Source organism: Eptatretus burgeri, chromosome 6 (genome assembly GCF_056783735.1).
Source record: "Eptatretus burgeri isolate ZD-2024b chromosome 6, Ebu_testis_v1, whole genome shotgun sequence".
Taxonomy (NCBI): domain Eukaryota; kingdom Metazoa; phylum Chordata; class Myxini; order Myxiniformes; family Myxinidae; genus Eptatretus; species Eptatretus burgeri.
The window spans coordinates 12,790,243-12,814,161 of NC_140966.1; the positions used below are offsets into that span (position 1 = coordinate 12,790,243).

Genomic DNA, 23,919 nt, shown 5'->3' on the forward strand with positions numbered 1-23,919 from the left:
TCGGATTGAAAAGGGGACAGATATATTTATTAATGGAGATTTGGATTGAAGAAGAGTGCGCCACGTGCATAATGTGTGTTGTTAGCATTTGGTGTGTTGGTTATGCCTCTGATCGCCTGAACAGTGGGTGGGGGGTCGTCGCTGTGGGGCACTCACTCCGTGCAGCGCTGGCGTTTCTTGTTGTCTTCTACTGCTGCCCTTGATCTTATGTGAGGACGCATTCTTACACGAAAGGCGTGGCTGTGGTTTTTACCAATGGGTGTCCGAGCGGAGCGCCTGCTGGCTCACGCGAGGACCCCTTGCTTGGATTTACCTCAGGAATAGAGAAAAAGGCAGAGTAGGAATGAAGTTCAGAGGTTTAATCAGACCGAACTATGAGATTTACGCAACGCACTGTCTGTTCAACCCACTTGACAAAAAGGAAGGGGCTCTCTGAACGTACATTAATGAAATAACTGACGGGACCACTGTATGTTGGCTGTTATTGGTGTTGGAGGGATGCGGTTTCCAGAAATGCAACAATATGTATATACACTGATGAGCCAAAACATTATGACCACTGACAGGTAACGTGAATAACGTTGATTGTCTTGTTACAATAGCACCTGTTAAAGGGTGGGATATATTAGGCAGCAAGTGAACAGTCAGTTCTTGAAGTTGATGTGTTGGATGCAGGAGAAATGGGCAGGAGTAAAGACCTGAGCGACTTTGACAAGGGCCAAGTTGTTATGGCCAGAAGACTGGGTCAGAGCATCTCTGAAACGGCAAGGCTTATGGGGGTGCTCCCGGTCAGCAGTTGTGAGTACCTACCGACAGTGGTCCGAGGAGGGACAAACCACAAACTGGCGACAGTGTGTTGGGTGCCCAAGGCTCATCGATGCGCGAGGGCAACGTAGGCTATTCCATCTGGTCCGAACCGACAGAAGGTCTACTGTGGCACAAGTCACAGAAAATTTTAATGGTGGTCACAGGAGGAATGTGTCACAATCCACAGTGCATCGCACCCTGCTGCGTATGGGGCTGCGGAGCCGCAGACCCGTCAGAGTGCCCATGATGACCCCTGTCCACCGTCGAAAGTGCCTACAATGGGAAAGCGAGCGTCGGAACTAGACCTTGGAGCAGTGGAAGAAGGTCGCCTGGTCTGATGAGTCCCGTTTTATTTTAGACCACGTGGATGGCCGTGTCGGTGTGCGCCGTTTACCTGTGGAAGTGATGAGACCAGGATGCACTGTGGGAAGACGACAAGCCGGTGTAGGGAGTGTGATGCTCTGGGAAAGGTTCTGCTGGGAAACCCTGGGTCCGGCCATTCATGTGGACATCAATTTGACACGTGTCACCTACCGAAACATCATTGCAGACCAGGTACACCCCTTCATGGCAATTGTATTCCCTGATGGCAGTGGCCTCTTTCAGCAGGATAATACGCCCTGCTGCACTGCACACATTATTCGGGAATGGTTTGAGGAACATGATGAAGTGTTTACGGTGTTGCCCTGGCCTCCAAATTCTCCATATCTCAATCCGATTGAGCATCTGTGGGATGTGCTGGACCGACAAGTCCGATCCACGGCGGCCCCACCTCGCAACTTGCAGTACATGAAGGATCTGCTGCTAATGTTTTGGTGCCAGATACCACAGGACACCTTCAGGGGTCTTGTACAGTCCATGCCTCGGCAGGTCGGCGTTGTTTTGATGGCACACGGAGGACCAACAGCATATTAGGCAGGTGGTCATTATGTTTTGGCTCATCAGTGTGCATATGAGGCGCCGCGAAGAGGAGTGATGTAAGGGACACGTCGGCCATTTTGGAGTTAATGCCATGTCGCACTATTTTAACCCTTACCCTATCATCCAAGCCTATCATCATCATATCTTTAAAAAATGTCGCTTACATCACTCCTCATCGCGGGGCCTCATATGCACACACACACACACACACATACACACACACATACACACACACACACACACACACACACACACACACACACACACACACACACACACACCTCAGGATTGCATCTTCATTTTCTAAATTTCATTAAAATGATTAATTCCTTTTTGGTTCTACCTTGCTATTAGAGTACAGTATGTAATTGATCTCTAATCATCACTGCTATGTGTCCAATGGATTCTTCATGTCGGAAAACATAGTAATGGACTCCTCCGTATTAAATCATCTTCTTAGTTTCTATGCAGCACAAGGCTGCAGGGTAGCATCATTGGCTGAGGGCGTGGTTGTGCTGCTAATGCAATGCCCTCTGTTGGTTAGGGTAGGAATGGACACTGTGGGATCTTGAACATCCAACTTATGTTGGCAGACGGGATCCCATTTAACGTCCATCTGAGGGACGGCACACACATTGATGAATCACCCTGCTTGTGAAACGGTTTATAGCTGGATTGGGGTTCAAACTCAGACTAGAGAGCTTTGAGGTGAGTGTGTGTATCACAGGGCCATCCAGTCAGCCCCACCTTATTGAATACGATAGCTCATACCCTCAGTATAATCCACAGGTCACATGGTTTAGCAGCCATATCAGTTATAGTTGATATATGCAGATTTTGTTTTTTCTCATTTACGTCCAAATGGAGGGGAACAGTTACTATGAAAACCAGCCATTTATCCAAAATTCTCAAGGGTACCAGTTTGGTACCCTCAAGTTTCAGATTCTACATGGTCTGAAGATACAAAAAAAAGAAAATCCCAATTCTGGGACTTTTATTGCAAGGTCAGACAAAAAAATCCTGGTTTGTCTGCCGGACTAATGAGCCTGGAAACGTTCTAGGCTATCGATTGATAGTTTTGTGGTAGAAGCCACCACCATTACTTTACAACACTTGCTGGTATATATTTTTCCTGAATCTTACACCTTTTTTGTGGATGCAGTTGGAACGGCAGAGGACCCAACGCTCACTTGCAAGTTTACACCTCTTCCTCACTGCTGCTTCGAAGCAGCTGGAGACACTTATGAGGGACGTTGACAGAGAAGTGGTGAATGAAAAGACAAAAAATGAATCGTGTGATGAGCAGGGGGATGCTTGAACTATTCAGAAAAAGTGCTAATTCTCGTGAACTACTGCAGGGATGGAATGGCATTGTCCTACAGTGCTGCTACAGAAAAGGCTTTTGTTTATTTTTGTTTAAAAAAAAAAATCCAGACAATGTGGCTTTGTCTCTCCTTGAGAGAAAAAACACATTTAGTGCTTCCTTGCACTGACTAACACGAAAGTCCAATTTCTGCTGCACCCATCTCTCCTTTATGATGTATGGAATGCCTTGTGACAAGTGAATAACTAGTTATTCAAACTCCTTTCCACAGTGCACACATCATTGCGCCCTTAACACATTATTTTTGCATAAAACTTTTTTTTTAATCATCTTATCACCTGATACTGAAAGCAGATTCGTTAAGTTCTGTGTTGATCGATTGCTTATCTACTACATATAGCAATTAAGATCATGAACACTGCAAGAAACAATACAAACTACAATGCTAATATAATTACATATATACATAGGATATCTGTGTATACTTATATATGTATTAGGCCGTCAGCTCTACCCCAAAAAAGTGGCTAGAAAATAAGTTTCATTCCAATGAGAGGGGCACTATCTTTAATTTTTTTTTTTTTTGCTGTTTTTATATTGCCAATAAACCCACCAATCATATACTGAAAGTTCTCCGTTCAAAATCCTGCAGTTTTTGTGTACGGTGGGGTCAAAGGTCAAGGAGTCACGATATCCAATTTTTTTCAAATGAAACTTGGAAAATAAGCTATATCTAGTTAACTATTAGTAATATATATATATATATATATATATATATATATATATATATATATATATATATATATATATATATATATATATATATATATATATATATATATATATATATATATAACATTTATTTCTGTACTCAGATATCTATATACATGATTTATGAATCACAGTAATGATTTTGACCTTTGTGTAGGTTAAGGTCAAGGTCATGTGGGTTAAATTAGCTCAAAATCGTTCATGTTTTTTCAAGATTCATTATGAACTCTCAATACATCATGATAATATCACATGATGTTGCCATATAAGAACCATTTATCTCGATCATGCTTGTAGTGGCATATTTTGAAACTAGTAGACTGACAAAAATATCTGAAAGTGTACATTTAAGAAAGCAACAATTATTACATAACACACCGTCACCATGCCCACGGGAGAAGAAAATATCACATTCACAAAATTTGTTTTGTTTAGAGAACAGATGAAAGTCCCTTACTTTACTCTTCATCGCTGTCTTCACACTCTTCATCACCACCGACCTCACTGACTCGTTCAAGATCTCTTTGTGTTCAATGTTCATGCAGTCAACACACTTGCACAAGTCTGTACAGGACAGACCTGCAGTAATGCAAGAACACCGAGTCTTTCCAGAGTCACACTTCCCCTGCTTGCAGCTAAAGTGCACTGTTTTCAGGATGTTGTCTGGTGCTGGTTTCTGCGTCATCCAAGTCACTGCAACTTTTCCATCCTGCAAGTGCCAACCAGGACCTACAGGAGAAGGTGCATTGATTGTTTCATTGAGAGAGTTCTTCAATATAGCTGCTTGGCAATTTGCCCTCTCACTGTGCTGTCTCAGAGAATCACGGGTTGGTGTTATGATATTTTTTCTGGCAGTGATGATGATGATGCGAGGAAAAACAGTTTGTAGCGAGCATCGTTCACATTGTGTGACTTTGGTATCCCATACAGTGTGCATACAAACTACTCCAGTGTAGCAAATGTCCCTTCATCCAGTGTGAAGCTCGATCCAAGGTTTGTGAAAGTATCTACAAAGTTGTCATTTGCAGTGAGCAGGGAATATGCTTTCTTTTTCCCTTTCCATACAAGCAGATGTCGTTTCACTGATGAACATTTCCTCTTATGCTTTAGACAATGGCCACAGATGTATATCAAAGTTACATAATTATAAAGATACATACCGCTGTCCTTTCTCTGACGGGTTCTTAGGAGTCGAGTGTAGTCTCTGTAACAAGAGTTGTGATACCTGACTTAAATTGCTTCACAGTCGTTGTGTACTTGTATGCTGTCACTTTGTTTGATCTCTGCAGCTTTTTGAAGTCTACCTGAAAGGAAAATAGTCCTGTTATTCAAGGGATTATACATGATTTATGCTGTCATCTTTTTATTTTTTTATAATCATTTTTCCTATTATAGAGATCTGAGTAGGTATACAAAGAAGGACTTGCATTTTATTTCTACCTGGGGTACAAATGCACAACTCTTATACAAAATTTGCTTAAAAATTTTCTACAACCTTTTTCCCCTTTATTTACTGAAATAACCTTACTGTATATAATTGTTTTGACATATGTATGTGTATATATATATATATATATATATATATATATATATATATATATATATATATATATATATATATATATATTTATATATATATATATATATATATATATATATATATATATATACATACTAGAATATACTAGAAATCGAAGTGTCAACATCACCGTCTTACCGAAGAAAAAATAAAATAAAAAAAAACAGGGAGTCTGGAACACTGACGCTAAACATTACCTCGAGGTGTTTCGACTTATGAGTAACTTACAAGTAACGTGTGTCAACGATTGCGTAACATGCCTACAACACGTTACTCATAGGTTAGAAATAAGTTTCAGGTACGCTAAACATTACCTCGACGTGTTTGGACTTATGAGTAACTTACAAGTGACGTGTGTCGACGTGTGTCAACGATCGTGTAACGTGCCTACAACTTATGGCCAGCGTATGCGGAACGTGTGAGTAATACGCTGGCATACGTCGAAAAATTTCAAGCATGTTAAAATTTGTCGACGAGCTCGGCGTACTATGACGTATGCCAGCGTGTTCTTAACATATTCGACGTGTGCCAGCGTTTTAGACAAATTTTTCATACGTCGGCATACGCTGGCTAAATCGTCAAGGTGTGACAGGGCCTTAAGGCAGGGCACACAGATTGATATATATGATGAAATTATCCCTGTTTTGTACCAATATACACACATTTGCCCTGATCTAAGTATTTCTCTCCTGTATCCTAAGGTCGAAATAACTTGGTAATATTTTGCTGCTTGTGTGACACAATACTATAGCGTAAGACAGTGCACAATGTGGCAGTGTTTAGTGTTTAAATGAATAATTTTTTTTTTAAAGCTTACAGAAGTGAAAGCAGGGCTAACTTCTCCAGTTGCACAATCTCCTTCATCCTGGGGAATACCCACTCAAAATGGCTGTAAACTGGTCAAAACATAGGCAATAATTTTATATAAACTGCAGGATTTGGTGTGGAGAACTTTTTCCTTCAACCTCACATAAATGTATTCTATTGTTTTAAAGTTGAAATTATGGAGTGCCCCTCTCATTGGAACAAACCAAAACAATTTGGGGCCATTGCTGACAGCCTATATATGTGTGTGTGTATGTATACATATATATATATATATATATATATATATATATATATATATATATATATATATATATATATATATATATAATTTATGTCTATCTACACACACACAGTGGAGTGCAAAAGTACAAGTCCACTTCAATTAATGCCAAGCTTTCTCAAATCGAGATTTCAAACACAAATTTGTCAAAATATTAAAGATATGTATCCATATTCTTTTATTAATTGCAGTGATTATTCACTGGCACTTTGTCTTAACAGAATAATTAAAGGGTGAATAAAATCTGAGAAAAAGATAAACTTTATGTGAGCAGTCTGACTATGCTCTGGAGTGCATGACAACACTATTGGGAAAAGATAGACTAAAACATAATCCATAAACTAGTTAAGTCAATCCCAAATGCAATTGAGGAAGTTTTCAAAGCAAAAGGGATCACACTGATTATTGATTCTATGTAATGACAGATTTGATTTTTATGCCTCTGCTGATGAAGTTGCTGGTGGCATTGTTTTTGGGTTGTCCGCCTGTCCGTCCATGCTAATTTTGTCTCTTTTCTCTGCAACCGCTTATCTGATTGACTCGACATTTTCACCAGAGGTAAGACTGCTCGTGCAGAATGTTTTTATAATAATTATGACATCATAGGTCACGTGGTGGGGCAGCCATGTTGAGAAAAAGGAAAAACTTTGGACCTCCTTATCTCCGAAATTGCTCCATGGAAAAAATTGAAACTTGGCACATGTCAAGTACTCCCCATGGGAAACAAGTGATTTTTTTTTGTTGTTGTTGATGTCAAAGGTGGCTTCATTATGACATCATAACTGCATACGTCAAACGCTTTATCCGATCAGTATGAAAAATTTTGAGGGTCATCTGGAGCTAAATTGTATTTGGAGGGGGAGGGGGGGATATTGATGACATCATCGGTCACGTGGTTTGGCAGCCATACTGTTTTTAACAGATAAATCTTCAAAAGTCTTCTCCGAAACGGCTGAACAGATCGAGGCGAAACTTTACAGGTATGATCGCCTATCCATGAGGAACAAAAAGTTCTCCAACTATGATGTCATAGGTTACATGGATTGGCAGCCCTATTGAATTTACCCTCAAATCTTAAAAAAAATCATCTCCAGAATGGCTTTACAGATTGAGGGGAACCTTCACCCACATGTTCCCCAAGCCTTGCCAATACCAGAGTGTTTACGAATAAATCATAGGTCACATGGTCTGGCAGCCATATTGAATTGAATGAAAATTTTTGAAAAATTCTTTCTCTTGAACCACTTCATCAATCGACGTGAAAGGTCACAATTATGATCTCGTAATCATGAGGAATACGTGTTTTATATTATGACCCGATCGGACGCATGCTCTGACAGCCACAATTATTTTAAATTTTGAATCTGGGTTCAGGGATTTAAATCAAACTTGCTACAAGTATCTATAATGATGTGCAATAATGTGGGTGGGAGGCGTATCTGTCGACGACGTGATGTCGAAGAGTGCGCTTCTAGTCTTGTTATATCACAATGATTTACTCATACTTCACTTTTAACTAAAAGAAAGGAAAACGAAAAGAAATAAAATAGAATAAAACTTAACCATAATTTTTTTTCATCATAATCAAGAACTGCTGTAATTTGAGGAACATTTTGTTGCACCTGCTATTTCACGGCAATTTTTTTTTCTTCTTCATATGTTCAGACTTTAGAGCTTTTGAGTATGTGGTAATTGGCCGACTGCATTTTGTGATGAAATATTATTTCAACTGAACATCAGAATTTAACTTTTAAAGTATGTAATCATTTTATTTTGACCGAAACTATTTGCAAGTGATATGTTTTAACAAAGGAAAATGTCACCCTTTATGAGAGAAACCCTTCTCCAGATTGTCGTTTTGCTGATTTCTGTTTTAAACCCAGCGTGCTGTGTCGATGTTAAAATCATTTCAATAGGCTGACTAAAAACAAGTTTGTATGTTCACAGGTTGAATGGCATTGTCATCTTGTTTCTTCTTAACAATGTCGATGGCAGCACCACGGTCATCATCCCTTGCCTCATATGAAGGCTAATCAAGGTTTAGAGACCTCTGGTATAAATCACAATAAACAAATGCCTTAAATTTAAAAGTCTGCTCTTTAAAAAATTATACCCTTTGAATGAAATGTGCACCTCGATGTGATACTTGGCTCAGAGTGAAACACAATACGTCTACCACAAAGCTACAGTCTCGAGTTCGGAAACAATTACCAAGTCTGCTGGAGGAAAGGGTGAACAAAAGATGCGATGTTTGGAAAGTTGGAAGACCCGGCAGCAATCAATGACATTTCCTCCATAGTTGCCAGTAAATTCGTGAAGTGTGAATAGAGGTTATTCCCTCGTTAGTTGTACAGTAGAGCACTGCAACTTCACTCGGTTAGGTTCCTGGCAACCTAGTAAACTTGCCATTCGTGAACTTCATTTAATTAAGTCCAATGGGAAAATAATAGGTTTGCTTCAAGTCATTTTATAAGGCTTTACCGTAAGTCAAAATTGTAAGCTAAAATGTGAGTTATTCATAATTTGCTTAATTAAACAATGCTGTAATCATAATTGGAGATGCAGCACTGTAACACACCACTGTGCAATGAGTCTTGCATGAGTAGTTCATCAAGTCGATATCCGAAGGCTGATGCTGATAGGGCTTTTTGGAGACTTCCTCTGGAAGGAAGTGAGTTGAGCTTTGTATGTGTGAAACTTCACTTCCTCTGAGCATCCTCATATACTGGCATGATTTGTTTTCGATCAAAACTACACTGTTCCACACAAGACTAGTTGGTGTTATTCTGTTGCTTCACCCTGTTTGTATCATGAAGTTGTTTGATGATAACTCTGAAGTCCTGCACAGACATCCGCAGTGTAGCTTCCTCCTCACTTGGCGTCAATGACTACTGGTCAATCTCTTATGGGGCTATCAGCTCATCAGATGTAAATTCTTCCTTGTGGAACTTGATGTGGTGGTCTATGTCACGTTCAGTAATGTCACCAAAATCTTTACCAAAGATGCTGTGTGCTAAGTTAACAATCTCCTTGACTTCATTTTGGACAAAAGAAAAACCTGTAAAACAAGAACGGCACTCGGTACAGCGCATACCTCCACCAGGCTAAACAGTTTATGTTTTGCATCCCACTAACGGGCTGGATCTGGATCCAGACCTTAACCAAAATCGAATTGGCTTGTTCTTGTCATCTAACCAACTCATCCACCAAGTTTTGTCATAAGTTATCTGCAACTTTTTGAGATATTGTGTTTTGGCACCATTTCTCATTGGTGAAGAATCACTTTCAATTTTTTTTTTAAAACTCTCATATCTGGATGCGAATTTGGATCTTCACCAAAATCGAATCAATTGGTCATTGTCACACACCAAACCTGTCCACCAAATTTCGGCCAAATCCGTCCATAACTTTTTGAGATATCCTGATCACAGACAAATAACCAGACAGACAAACAGGAGTGAAAACATAACCTCCGTCCACCTTCGGTGGTGGAGGTAATGACTGAGCACCATCAGGATCATCTTTCTTGCCTTCTCTCCATGTGTACGTCGAGTCAACTTTACACCTATGAGCACTGATCTAAATGCCCATCCATCCAGTCCTTTGCTTTGAGATTAGTTTCAACAATGGCCCTGCGAACACGAACTGAATATGATCTCAAAACCAAGTGGATTCCCCAAACAAGTCCGCTGCATCCCAATCAATAGTTGGGTGTTCAAAGTTTCGAACGCCACACTGTATTTACGAGATGGCAGGCTGTTGGAAGGCAGTGAATTTGGTTAACGTTTGAGTTTCATTCATATTTCAAATGAGTTGTGTTCTGTGTTTTATGAGCAGTTGTCATGCCTTCCCCTGTTCTCACTTGATTGACTGGATCTCACGAGAGGGGGAGAAGGTGTGATAGTCGCTCACAAAACACACAACCCAACTTATGAATTATGAACCAGAAACACAGCATCCAGGCCGTAACCTTTTTTTTGTTTGACCAGTTGAGTTTTTGTCATCAAATTTTCAACAAACCTTTTTTTTATGAGAATATGGAGAACACTAATTCATAAAATTTACATTTATTTATTTTTAGTTGTTTACAGCAAGTTTTAGTGTACAAAGAGGACGTGGACAGGCTTTTAATTTTGGGATGCTTTCTAGTTTAACTTTGTTTTGGGGATTTCATCTTAATGCTTGTTTTCTCGCTGAACTCTTTAATTTTCTGCCTCTAAAAGTGAACATTTTGATAACGATTTACAATAATATGATGGTTGGTGAGATCAAATCCTTCTTTGTATTTAATCCTGAAAGAAATAGGATATTTTTGTTCCAAAGCCTTTGACCCAGGCTAGCCTCTCAAACCCTCTTTTTACCAGCAGTCTTTTTTAATGTTTTTTTTTTCACTGTCAAGTTTTTCCTGAAATTGAGTTTTACAAATTGGTGATTTTGGGTAGAGAAGCAATTAAACTCTGTAGTTCTCATAAATATTTTGAATTCAGCATCTTGATGGGTAATTGTAATGAGTTCTGCAAAGGGTGAACTTTATCTACAAGTACACCGACTTCCTACGAGAATGGCAGGATGGGTTATGTTGTTATCCTACCTCTGGTGCATATATATATATATATATATATATATATATATATATATATATATATATATATATATATATATATATATATATATATATATATACATATATATATATATCAGTAGATCTAGACTCGGGTCCTTTAGTCTGGTGAACATGATAAGTATGTAATGCCTCAAGAACATTGGCTTTCCTCCCTTTCAATTTCGTGTTAAACCACAGTAGTGATTGTTTAAAAAGGTAATCATACGTATTTGTGGTTTATAATATTTTTTACTTCTGGTAGGGGTACCCCACAAAATGCCACGAGAAGCTATTTATACATGTTAACACGGCGTCCAAGGAGGAAAACCCCCTTGGGTGGGAGGGGGTATTATTAGTTTTAACATTGTTTTGTAATAACATCAATATTACGTGATTATCATTAGTGTTGTTATTACTTTTGTTATTAGAAGTGGACTTCGAAAAACGTCACGATTAGATATCTGAACACAGATATACACCTTCACACGGATTTTGTCCAAGGCAGAAAACCCTCTTGGAGAGGGGACAAATGAAGTTGCTACGACCTCCATCGTGTGCCCCTTAGTCCCCTGTCAAATTTCGTTGAGATTGGATAAGTAACGACCAGATGTATTGTGGTCGAAAAGACAGACGGACAGACACCAAATTGCGTATTTTGGGATGATAATGCCAAATAGCATTTGCAAAACTTAGTTAAACTTCCTGTATTTCATTAATTTGCTTAAATTTACTCCAATGTGCCTTTCAAAACAAAGCACTTTGTTGACTTGTAATTTATTTCTAAATTTGCATAGTGTTCCAGAATGCCTGTCAGATGTTTCATTCATTAATTATAGGCATCCTATGTGGAAGTGCTGCGATGGCTGAGGATTGTTTGGGCTGACTTGTTTTTTTTTTTTGAGAAAACCCCTTCACCAGCACTCCACTCTTCTCTAGAAATAAATGCTATTTTTCTGTGATCCTATTGAAGAGTTGCATCTATTTTGACATATTTGTTCACAGAATGTGCTGTTACTTTAAAAAATATATATCAGTGGAAGCAATAAACATGGACTTTCTTTGTGAAATGATGTGTTGTGATTGGTTCCCTTACCCACTCCCTACTCCTTCCTTGAATTTGGAATAGGATTGAAAGAAAGCAGTAATAGAGGAGAGCTGTTGATGCAAATGATCAAGAAAGATGTTGTGGAATATATTTTTAATCGATACCTTTTTTTAGCAACAAAAGTTCGACACAGCAAAAGTTAGACGCAACGTGTTTTTTTCTTGTAAGGACAAGTATAGCCATCACAAATTTTCTAAAATGTAAGCATAACCCCATCTTGCCACTCTCCTCACCCTGCCTCAACTTTTATGCTTCATTTGTCACAGCTTTCTAAAAACTGGACCCATCTTGAGATTGACGGATGATGGTACATTGTGAATGACTTCTGAACGGTGCATTTTTCTGGTGATCCTCTTTTATGTGGTTGGACCTTTTAATGTACAACTCAGATGGATGATGAGCCATGTTTATATTCATCCGTGAGTCAGACATGCATTTGACAACTTCACAAAGTTTTTCCTTTTTTGACTACTTTGCCAAACAGGTATGTCTTTTTCCACCTCGTTCTTCATAAAATGACCAGGTTATTTTTAAACAGGTGGTTTTGCTTTCTTCTGTGTTTGCTACGTGATACAAATTTTTGTGCTGTCATTTATTTTTATGCCTCCACAGCCAAATTCTGGAAGCATTGTTTTCAGGTTGTACATCCCTGCATCCATTATCGGTCTTTTAATTACCACGATAACTTGTGAACCACTTAAAAAAAAAAGTCAACCAAACTTGGCACAAATAGAGACTGATACAAAGATGAACTGATTCAATTTTTGGATCAACAGTTCAAAGGTGATGATGCCCTTATTTTGCAGATTATAACCATAGATAGAAACATCTGATGTTGTCTCCCTTCTACATATCTCTCTCACGCTCTCTCTCATGTGACTAATTTTTCACGTGACCTTTCATTGAGATCAAACGTAACAATGAGTTGACATCTAATGCAGGCGGAGGCACATCCATCGATGGATTCGTGTCGAATTTTATTTTCTAGTTTCAACTTATTTGATTCCCAAGCATCTCTATTTATGTTTTCTAATGGAATGTCTTCCTTTTTTTTCTTAGCTCTTTCTTATTTTGGAGTTCTTGTTTCCCTTTTTATGGATTGTGGCTTTTCCTAAATTGCTCACAATATCAAAATTCTCTATCTCTATCCCCCCCCCCCGTCCCCACTCCCCTTTTCTGCACAGCTGCTGTTGCACATGTGCAATCACAGCATAGAGCGCTGCTCGGCACTTTCTGCGGTGCGTGTTGTGATCGTGACCGTTGCTTTCCTTGCCTCTTGCTTCCTTTTTCTCGGTCTACAATTCTCTCCTTTGTGAGAGAGAGAGAGAGAGAGAGAGAGAGAGAGAGAGAGAGAGAGAGAGAGAGAGAGAGAGAGAGAGAGAGAGACAGAGAGAGACAGACAGAGACAGACAGACAGACAGAGACAGACAGACAGACAGACAGACAGACAGACAGAGACAGACAGAGACAGACAGACAGACAGACAGAGACAGACAGACAGAGACAGACAGACAGAGACAGACAGACAGAGACAGACAGACAGAGACAGAGACAGACAGAGACAGACAGACAGAGACAGAGACAGACAGAGACAGACAGAGACAAAAAAAAAAAAAAAAAAAAAGCCCCACCGGTGCCCCGACAGGTTTCAATATGTTTTTCTTGCGTTTTTGTCGTGATCTCTGATTTGTCACATCAGTTGTCAATGCTGGTGTATGCTGAGTGGTGCATTCTTTGTCTTATGGAAAGCAGTATTTTTCCCCCTTACCTTTCCATTCGTTTCCCCCCTAACTAGACATAGCCTGGGGAAAGCTTTAACATTAGAATCGCGGCACGTTCCCGTCATGTGGCCTTCAAGGCCCTTTTGTGGAAACGGCATCGTTTAAGTTCCTCCTGATGAGGTCAGTGTGGAAGATATTGGTAATATTATTGGAATACACCAGATAGGTGCAGCTTCACGGATGAACAAATGAGTACAATGGCCACTCGGTAGAGTTCATACCTCTGCCAAGCTGATCCGTTTACGTTTTGTATCCCACTTATGGGCTGCATCTGGATTTGGACCTGAGCTAAAATTTAATCATCTTGTTCTTGTCACCAAGCCAACTCATCCACCAAGTTTCATCCGAATCTGCACACAACTTTTTGAGATATCATGCTATATGTCGTTTTAGCCCCATCACTCAATGATGAAGAATCACTAAAATAATCCTCAGCTCCAGATTCGGATCTTCACTAAAATCAATTCTTCTTTGTTACATACCCAACCTGCCCACCATGTTTCATCCAAATCCGTCCACAACTTTTTGAGACTTTTTTCACAACTTTTCGGAAGATACCAAGAAGCCTGACAACACCAAGAAAACTGGACAGGTTAGAAAGAAGTCCTAGTCTAAACAGAAGCCGTGTTAGGGTGTTGGAAGTTACCAGTGTGAAATGTGCAACAAGCAAGGTAGCAAGCTAATTGTAGAGTGAGGTGTGCAAACTGCTTTGGAATCACCGGCTTCACGCAGTTGTGATGAAGATGGTGAGGAGATGATGGCGGTTGTGGAGAAGATGGTGAGGAGATGATGGCGGTTGTGGAGAAGATGGTGAGGAGATGTTGGCGGTTGTGGAGAAGATGGTGAGGAGATGCTTGTTTAAAATAAAAGACAGAAAAGAATAACACTACCTCAAAAGTTCACAGCCTGGCACACAAATAATTCCAGTTATACATCGGTGGGGAAATCTAACCTGGACACACACTTATCGACATAACTGATCTTCGGGGAACCTGAATGGTGATCTGTGAATTTCCACAACTGTAACAATATATATATGTATGTATGTATGTGTATATATATATATATATATATATATATATATATATATATATATATATATATATATATGTACACACACACACACACACACACACACATACTAAAACCCATTTTGTGCAAACCAGAAGATACAGTATGCAGGACACAACTACTGCTTCCGTACAGTTGATGATAATGATGATGAGACACTTCCAACTGAGTTATACCTGGTCAGGTATGGGAGCATGTGCCAGAACAGCGCGTCGCTGTGTCCACTTTCCGCCGGTACTCCAGGGGCCTCCGTCTGGCCATTCCCCACGCAGATGCCAGGCCCATCCCCATCACCTTGAGATGATGGTCAACTTGCTGCAACCACAATGCACGTGGTCGGCCCACTGGCCTCCTCCACTCATGAGACTCCCTCACTGAGAGAATCTGGTGAGCAGGATCAGAGTCAGGAAAACGAGCCACATGTCCATACAGCCGCAACTGACGCTCACGGACTATGCAGGTAACAAATCTCATCCGAGTCTCTCTCAGCAACCGCTCGTTGGACACAAAATCCGACCAGCGATAGCCAAGGATTCTCCGAAGAGACCTGGTACCAAAGGAATTAAGTCTCCATCTCAGATCCTTGGTCAGAGTCCAAATCTCGCATCCATAGAGCAAGACTGGAAGTACCAAGGACCTGAAGACTCGGACTTTCGTCCTCCCGCACAGGTACTGGCAGCGCCACACCCCATGATCCAGTGAATCCATGACTCCCCAGGCCCGACCCAGACATCTATTGACCTCTGCCTCACAGCTAACAGAGACATGAATATTACTGCCAAGGTAAGTGAATCTCTCCACGACCTCAACATCCTCACCACAAACAGGCACAGACAGGACAGCAGCATCCAAGATGTCACCGAAAGCCTGGATATTAGTTTTGACCCAAGAAACCCGTAATCCCAGCAGCTCCGACTCCTCATTCAGCACCTCAAGGGCCCCCAAAAGGATATCTAAAGTCTCCGCAAAGATGACTGCATTATCTGCAAAATCAAGGTCCGAGATCTTGACATTCCCAAACGATGCACCACAGCTTGATCTCTCCGACATCCTCCCGAGAATCCAGTCCATGCAAGTGCTGAAAAGTGTGGGGGCCAGTACATACCCCTGACGAACTCCAGTAACAACTGGAAATAAGTCAGAGATGGTACCACCACACTTCACAGCACTCTCAGTACCAGAGTAGAGTTCAGACATCAGATCGATCAGTTTTGGTGGCACCCCACTAAGTCCAAGAATCCTCCAGAGGACATCCCGATTCACTGAATTGAACGCTTTACAGAGATCAACATAGGCTGTAAGCAGCCCCTGCTGAAACTCTCGTCTGCGTTCGGTGAGGACATGAAGAGCAAGGATAAGGTCAATCGTTGACCTCTTTGGTGTAAAGCCTGACTGCTCTGGACGCTGGTGCTCGAGCAGATGGTGGCGAACCCAATCAAGAATTATCCGAGCAAAGACCTTGCCCGGCACTGAGAGCAGCGTCACCCCTCGGTAGTTGTTACAGTCTTGGCGATCACCCTTCCCTTTCCAGAGAGGAACAACAAGGCCCCTCTTCCAATTCTTTGGGATGATGCCTGTGTTCCAGGCAGAACACAAAACTGCATGCAACGACACGAGTGCAGCATTTCCACCAGCCTTGAGAAGTTCAGCATGGATGCCACAGATCCCTGGAGCTTTGCCCCGTTTCAACTGGTTCACCGCAGCCCGTGTTTCCACAAGCGAAGGTGGACCACAGTTCATTTGAGGGTCAGCAACAGGGATTGCAACACCCTTGACATCCAACTCGACAGCTGGGGGATCAGCCCGGTACAACCGCTCAAAATAACCGGCCCAGCGGGCCTTCACTTCAGACTCCTCTGTCAAGAGCCTACCACTCTCTGCTCTAACTGCAGTGCTCCGAGGGATGGGCTTGGATGAACGCAATGCGCGAATTCCCCTGCAAGCGGGACGAGAATCACCTGTCCACAGGTGATGCTCTACCCCCTCACAGATTCCTCGCACATAGGCCTCCTTGTCCACCCTCAGTGCATGTACAGTTTTACGCCTCAGCTCCCTGAGCAGCTCAGCTCTGCCTTTCAGCCTGGCGCTGCGACTCTGGTCAATGGTATCCAGTGTCCCTTGAGAGACAAAATTCTTCTTTGCCCTGCGGTGAGTTCCAAGGCATCCACCGGCAACATCAAGGAAGGTGGTCTTGAAGGCACTCCACAACTCTTCAGAACCCTCCAAAGCACCCAGACCCCCCAAGTGTCCACTCAGCCTGTTCGCAAACTCCTCAGCTACTCTCTCATCCTTGAGCTTGCCAACATCCAGCCGAAGCTGGGATGGTACCATTCTCCAGGATTTAAGGTGCAGCTTTAGAGTTGCTACAACAAGCCTGTGGTCAGTATTGAAGAACTGAGCACTCCGGTAGACCCTGCAGTTCTGGATCATCCTCCAGCGACCGTCAATGAGGACATGGTCAATCTCCTTTGCCGCATCGCCAGCATTGGAATACTAAGTCCAGCGATGAGCTTGTGGCCACTGAAACCATGAACCAGCCACCCTAAGTCCATGACTTCTTGCAAAGTCAAGGAACTTAGTGCTATTCTGGTTCATAGTTCCTGACCCATGGGGACCAACACACATCTCATAACCATCCCTATCAGTTCCAGTCGATGCATTGAAATCCCCCAAGACTAGAAGTGTATCTCGTCTGGGGCACTGATCAACCACAGACTCTAGCGTGGCGTGGAATACATCCTTCACGGTGAGATCACTTGCCTCAGTCGGAGCATAAACAGAGACCAGGGAAATGACACCAAAGGAGTGACAAATCCTTTATCTCATAATACGCTCGTTGACCGGTGTTATCTCAATTATCATTGGGGTCAGCTTATTGGACACAGCTACAGCATCTCCTTGGGTAGGGTAGCCATCAGAGCGACCAGACCAATAGTAGGTGTAACCACCCACCATTATCTCGCCGCAATCCGGTCTCCGAACCTCATAGAGAGCTGCAATGCCGATGTCCAAACGCTTGAGCTCAGATGATAACAGAGACAGGTGATCATCCTCTCTTAGGGATAGGACATTCCAGGCACCCACCCGAAGGGACCGCCTCAGGTTAACCAAAGGAGACCGCCGTCTGGTGGACGACACCTCAGCACCACTCCGACACACTCTCCCGCAATCTGACCCAGGGATGTTACCCCGTGGTTTCCCTCCTATCATCAAAGATTGGGGGTCCCGGAGGCTTTGCCCCAATCCCGTCATCCGGTGAGCTGCCCTGCGAAGGGAAGCTGCACAGGAGGTACTCCCACGGAGTGGGTTTTCAGATTTTTTTTGCGTTTTTGTGTTTTGCGGAATGAAGGGTTTTCCGGTGGCCGGAGTGCAAATCCTGCCACCAACCTCCTGATAAAAAAGTAATGCCTGGTGTTTGCTTCAAATTCTGCTCAGCTGTTGAATTAATACCAGATGGGGTTAACTCGACCTGTCATCCTTCCGTGGTCAGCAAAATGAGTGCCATCATGCTGGTATCCTGTGTCGGAGTGGCGATCCGTCCAGGATTGTGCCCAATAGCCAAGGAAACTGCTGAGGCAGCACCAACGCTCTGCACAGAGTATGGTCCCAATGGATGGATGGATCTCTGTTTGACACTGTGATGTCTCAGATTGCAATGTTGCCTCTGGGCTGTCGCAAGGAGAAAACCAAGCACATCATGTGTTTTCGGTGATAAGTTTTCAACGTACTTCCTGCATCTCAGATGGATATGGTACTTAATGTCATATTTAAATTCTGCATTAATAATCATAAATGACTATCAGGTGAATGTATCAACAGAAATGTTAAAATGTTTTACCTGTGGTGATTATGTCTGTCCTCAATCCACACACTCTTCTACTGAACATATGGCCTCTTTGGCCAATGTTGTTCGATTTGTTCCCATTATCATAGTGAAACCTAGCGTAGTATCCTTGAGATTGATTTATACCCTTTGCTTCCCATTATATTCCTGCCTTTCCGTTGGTCCTCCATAATTGGAGAGATATTCATCAATGCTCATTCCATGTCATCATTGGGAGGGAACCCTGCTGTGTCAGACCTTGATTGGACAAACTGGAACCCAGGGAGGACCCCCTGGAGGTACAAACAATAAGAGCAGGAAAAGAATAGCTGGTGAGAGAGAGTAGGTTGGTCCTGGAGTGTTGGGGGGAAAGCAAGGCAAAGTGTGAGATGCCAGCGACCAGGAGAAAACTGTGGACATACCGGGTGTGCTAAAAAAAATGATGTCCAAATCCTCCGTTTTGTTCACCACTTGCAAAGGTACCCTGCATTGCCGGGTAACACTGGATCCCTCTTCCCACCCCTTAGCCTCCCTCCTCCCAACCATGCCCCTCCCTCTGGACTCCCACCCCATCCTTTCCTCTCCCCCTGGACTCCCACCTCACCCCTTCCCCTCCCTCTCCCACCTTGTTCTGACTGTCTCTTTTGTCTCCGTGCTGTATCTAATTCTTGTTCAAGTTCTCGAGCTTCTTAATTTTCAAGCTCACTTCTCTTGGCTGCAGTGTTGGACAGTCGTATGGTAGCGAGTCGATATCCACCTTTTGAAAGTATCCATGCAACATTTCTGGGTAAAAACAACATTTTGTGTTCTCCCATTTGGAGCCAAAAGAGTCAAAGCTTTTGAAGTTCCTTCTCGAGAGATGTGAACATGAGAAATATGCACAACAAAATAATCCTGCAGGACGTTTTATTGTTTTATACATCAGATCGAGACTCATGGAAGAGCAAGAACACAGAACACAATGACGTTCAAGGGAGCAACAAAAGTTAACACAAAAATTAGAATCCAAATCCAAAAGACCGCTACTGGTGTCCCGAGGTGGTGTAAAATAAAATCAGGCATACAATATAATTACCTTCAAAAGAGTGAAAAATGCATTTTGGAGCCCATGTCCCGTGGAGACTATTATTTAATTATGTTTGATTTTAAAACTCGCTCTTTCTGAAATTTTATCAAATTTCACTCTAGATTTTGACATAATTATTTAGGCCATGAGTTCCGATCATCAAATATGTAATCATAGTTTGAATAACAGCTTTCAATAAGCCTGTATGATACATTATTCAATATTGGCAGCTAATTATTGGCATAAACCGCAAACAGATGAACGGACAGCCATTTCTGTCTTGTATATATGGATATATTTTCTAAATTTTTTTATATCCACCACTTTACAGTAAATTGGTGGAGAAGCACCATTCAGGAGAGGGCTATAAGATTTCAAAGTCACTCATTATCCTTTTGATCCATCATTAAGAAGTGGAAGACTTATCATACCACCCAGACTCGACCCAGATCAGGTTGCCCATCCAAACTCAGCAGCCAGGCAAGCAGGAAACTGGTTTGGGATGTCACTGTGAATCCAGCAATGACTTTGAAAGATCTGCAAGGCTCTTTGTCTGAGATGGAGTTCAGTGTTCATCAATCAACAATATCCCGTTCCCTTCAAAAAGCTGGCCTCTATGGACAGGTGGCAAGAAAGAAGCCATCAATGGAAAAGACTAATTTAAATGCTCTTATGGAGTTTGCGGGGGGGGGGGGGAAACAACATCTTGATGATACTGCAGGTACGTGGAGAAAAGTTTTGTGGTCAGAGGAGACAAAAATTTACTTTTTTGTCTAAATTCAAAGTGTTAGTCTGGCACAAAGTGCACATCACCCAGTCAACACCACCCCGAGTATGAAGCATGATGGCGGCAGCATCATGTTATGGGCTGGCTTTCATCAGCAGGGAATGGCAATAGAGGATAGAACCAAGATATTCTAGTTTTGTATTTTTAATTAATTTTCTGTGATTTGTAGAGTTTGTTTTTCACTTGGGAGTTGTGAGTTACGATGTGTAAATAACGGTGGAAAAAGTCCGATTTGATGCAATTTAATTCCAGGCTATAATGCAACAAAATGTGAAAAATTTGAAAAGCGGGGGGGGGGGTGGGGGTGTAGACTTTGTTTCGGCACTGTATGTATACATATATATATATATATTTATTTTTACATACACATAAATACATGCACACTTCATAGTTTATAGCCCTGTTCTTCATTGCACAGCCCACGCCGCGAGCCACTGGTGGTCGAAAGTGCGGAACCTGATATGTGGCCGATAATACACAAATGTGAAAATAGGCCAACTTAATCTGCCATAAATGCTCTCAAATTGACCCAATGGTATCAAACGAGTGTTCCAACGCGAAGCATAAAAGTAACATCACTACATCCGGATATGGTTGCAGTATTCAAATAATTACACATGCAGCCCAGTTAACCACAACGAAGAAGAGTATGTAGAGGCAGGGCCTAATAGCAGCCATTACAGAGTCCTGCAGGTGATGCGGTGGATCTCACACTGATGTCTTATCGGCAAAAGTGGCCCCCCTTTAAAACAATAGTGAAGATCGCTGCTTTATAGCATGGCGTATATGGAGGTGCGGTGTTATCCGATAGGGGAATTTATGTGTCGTGGATTTCTGTAGCTGACACCCTTGAGGTCTTTAGAGTCTGAGGACCTGGTTGAGGGGGTGAAGCATTCAAAGTGGGCCTCTCCAATCATGCCTGTTTTGAAGCCAAATGGTTCAGTGAGAATATGTCGTGACTGCAAGTCTACCTTGAATCAGGCAGCAGTGGTTGATCAGTTTCCCATTCCAAAGGTGGAGAATCTTCACGTGGAGATGCGTGGTGGAAAACAGTGGTCTGAGTTCGACCTCATGTCAGCTTACATGCAGCCAGAGTTGGACGAGGATTCGGAGGATTATACAACAATCAGTACACATCGTGGTCTGTATCGCAACAACCGTCTACCATTTGGTACATCGTCGACCCCAGCTATTTTTCAGAACTTTCATGAAAACCTGTTGAAGTCCGTTAATTTTGTGGTCGTTCGACTGGATGATATACTCCATCATCGTCATTGTTCTACGGCCGTTTCCATGCTTGCATGTGTAAGCTATGGTTCACCTAACGGCTGCTTTCCAGGCTGCCTGGTCCCTTGCTTGCCCTCTTGTTGGGCCTTTAACTCCAACATAATCTCTCAGCAACACATCCCATGTTTTCCTCAGACGGCCTCTATCTCTCCTTCCATTCACATTCATATTTACACACCTCTTCACACAGCTTCCCACCCCCATACTTTCCATATGTCTGAACCATCTCAACTGACCTCTACGCATAACCTCACTAATGCTTTCTACTCCTATCCTATCTTTCAATTCCACATTTGATTTCCTATCCTTCAGTGTCACCATTACACATCACACCTCACCATTCTCATTCCATTTAGTTCACACCAAAGTTCATCTTCCTTTATGATCACCCATGTTTCACTGCCATACAACATCACGCTTCTAACGTAAGCTGCATAAAGTTTTCCCTTTAATTGGAGAGAGGTCCCTCTTGATGCCAATAGGGGTAACAACTCCCTAAACTTCCTCCAGCCACTTTGAATTCTTGCATTCACTGCTGCCTCCACTCCACCACCTGCAATAATCATTTCACCAACGTAACAGAATTTATCATCACATTATAGAGACATATCCCCATAAACTAACCTTTCCACTGTAACTGGAGTCACTTGTTTACCTGTGCAAACAGCACATTTGAAGTCAGGAACCACCTGCAGTCTACCCCTGATGCAACTACACCTCTTGTGCACCCAGCAGTTGCAGGATTGACATTATCTTGAATTGCTACTGACACCTTTTCAATAGACAGCACAGGGCCACCTCCCTCTTTTTTTTTCCACACTTCCTTCTCCCACACCACTAATCAGTACTTTAATTTCCCCTGTATTCACTTTCAGTCCTCTGGCCTCCATACTGTTGGCTATCAGCACTAGGTCATCAGCATACAGGAGTTCCCAAGGTGAGCCTCCTCTAAATTCCTGTGATATAGCCTCAAGAACCATGATGAACAGGATTGGGCTCTAGATTGAACCCTGATGAACACCCACTTTCACTTCAAAATCCTCACTCTGCACTCCATTTACCCTCACAGAGGTTTTTAAAAACCGTCATACATCGTCATGACGAACCAATCCTCAACACGCAACTTTCTCACTTTGCGATGCACCCTATCGAATGCCTTCTCCAAATCCACAAATATAAAGTACAGTTGTCTCTTCTTCCCCAGATAGACAAAACCAATGCTGCTCACCGCTTTACGATTCTTCATTTCATCGATGGCTTTCTCCACCCATTCATTCTTTATCTCAGGTGGTGGGCCCTGTACTGGCTCTACTCCCTCCAGAATATCCCTGTTCCAAGGGAACTCCTCATTTTGCAGGTGCTCACAATAACTCCTCCAAACATTTCTAATCTCCCCATGGTCAACCAGTACATTTCCCATATCATCCTTCACACATTGTTGTCCTATGAGATCCTTATTTTTACTGATCATTTGCTTTGTTATCCTAAATATCTCTCCTCTACTATCTGCATTATTTATCACATCTGAAAGTGAATCCTGCTCTGAATGTTTAGCATTGTAAACTTCCCTTCTTGCCCTATGTTTAGCCACTAAGTATTCCTCCTTATCCCCTCCCTTTTTCCAAATCCTAAACAGTTTTCTTTATTCTTGGATCGCCCTATCCACCTCATTATTCCACCACCATGTAGCCTCCATGTCTACCTGGGCCCTTCGACCAGCCATGTGTCTTATCAGTAGCACACAGCTGCCCGTCTTTTAAAGAGTCCCAACAACTCTCCACATCCTCTCCTACCATAGGGTTTCCAAGATTAATTTCCAAAACTTCTCAATAAGAAATGTTCCTTTACCTTCTGATCTCTTAGTTTCCATACTCTTCTTCTTGGGA

At 42.0% G+C, this 23,919-nt stretch overlaps 1 protein-coding gene across 4 annotated transcripts in view; it reads left to right on the forward strand.

Moving 5' to 3' along the window:
- CCDC91 (coiled-coil domain containing 91) overlaps positions 1-13,299 on the forward strand; it is a 127,993-nt gene extending 114,694 nt beyond the window's left edge. The window contains exons 13-14 of one of the 4 annotated variants that reach the window (XR_015058958.1): positions 12,485-12,702; positions 12,831-13,295. Coding sequence is in view for 3 of the 4 variants with exons in the window: in XM_085884059.1 (XP_085740185.1) it covers positions 2,891-3,046 (156 nt within the window). In the remaining variant the exon portion in view is untranslated. Of the gene's footprint in view, positions 1-2,890; positions 12,181-12,484 lie in introns of those variants that run through there. The other 3 variants (XM_085884061.1, XM_085884059.1, XM_085884062.1) reach the window with 3 other exon arrangements.
- The last annotated feature ends 10,620 nt before the right edge of the window (positions 13,300-23,919 follow it).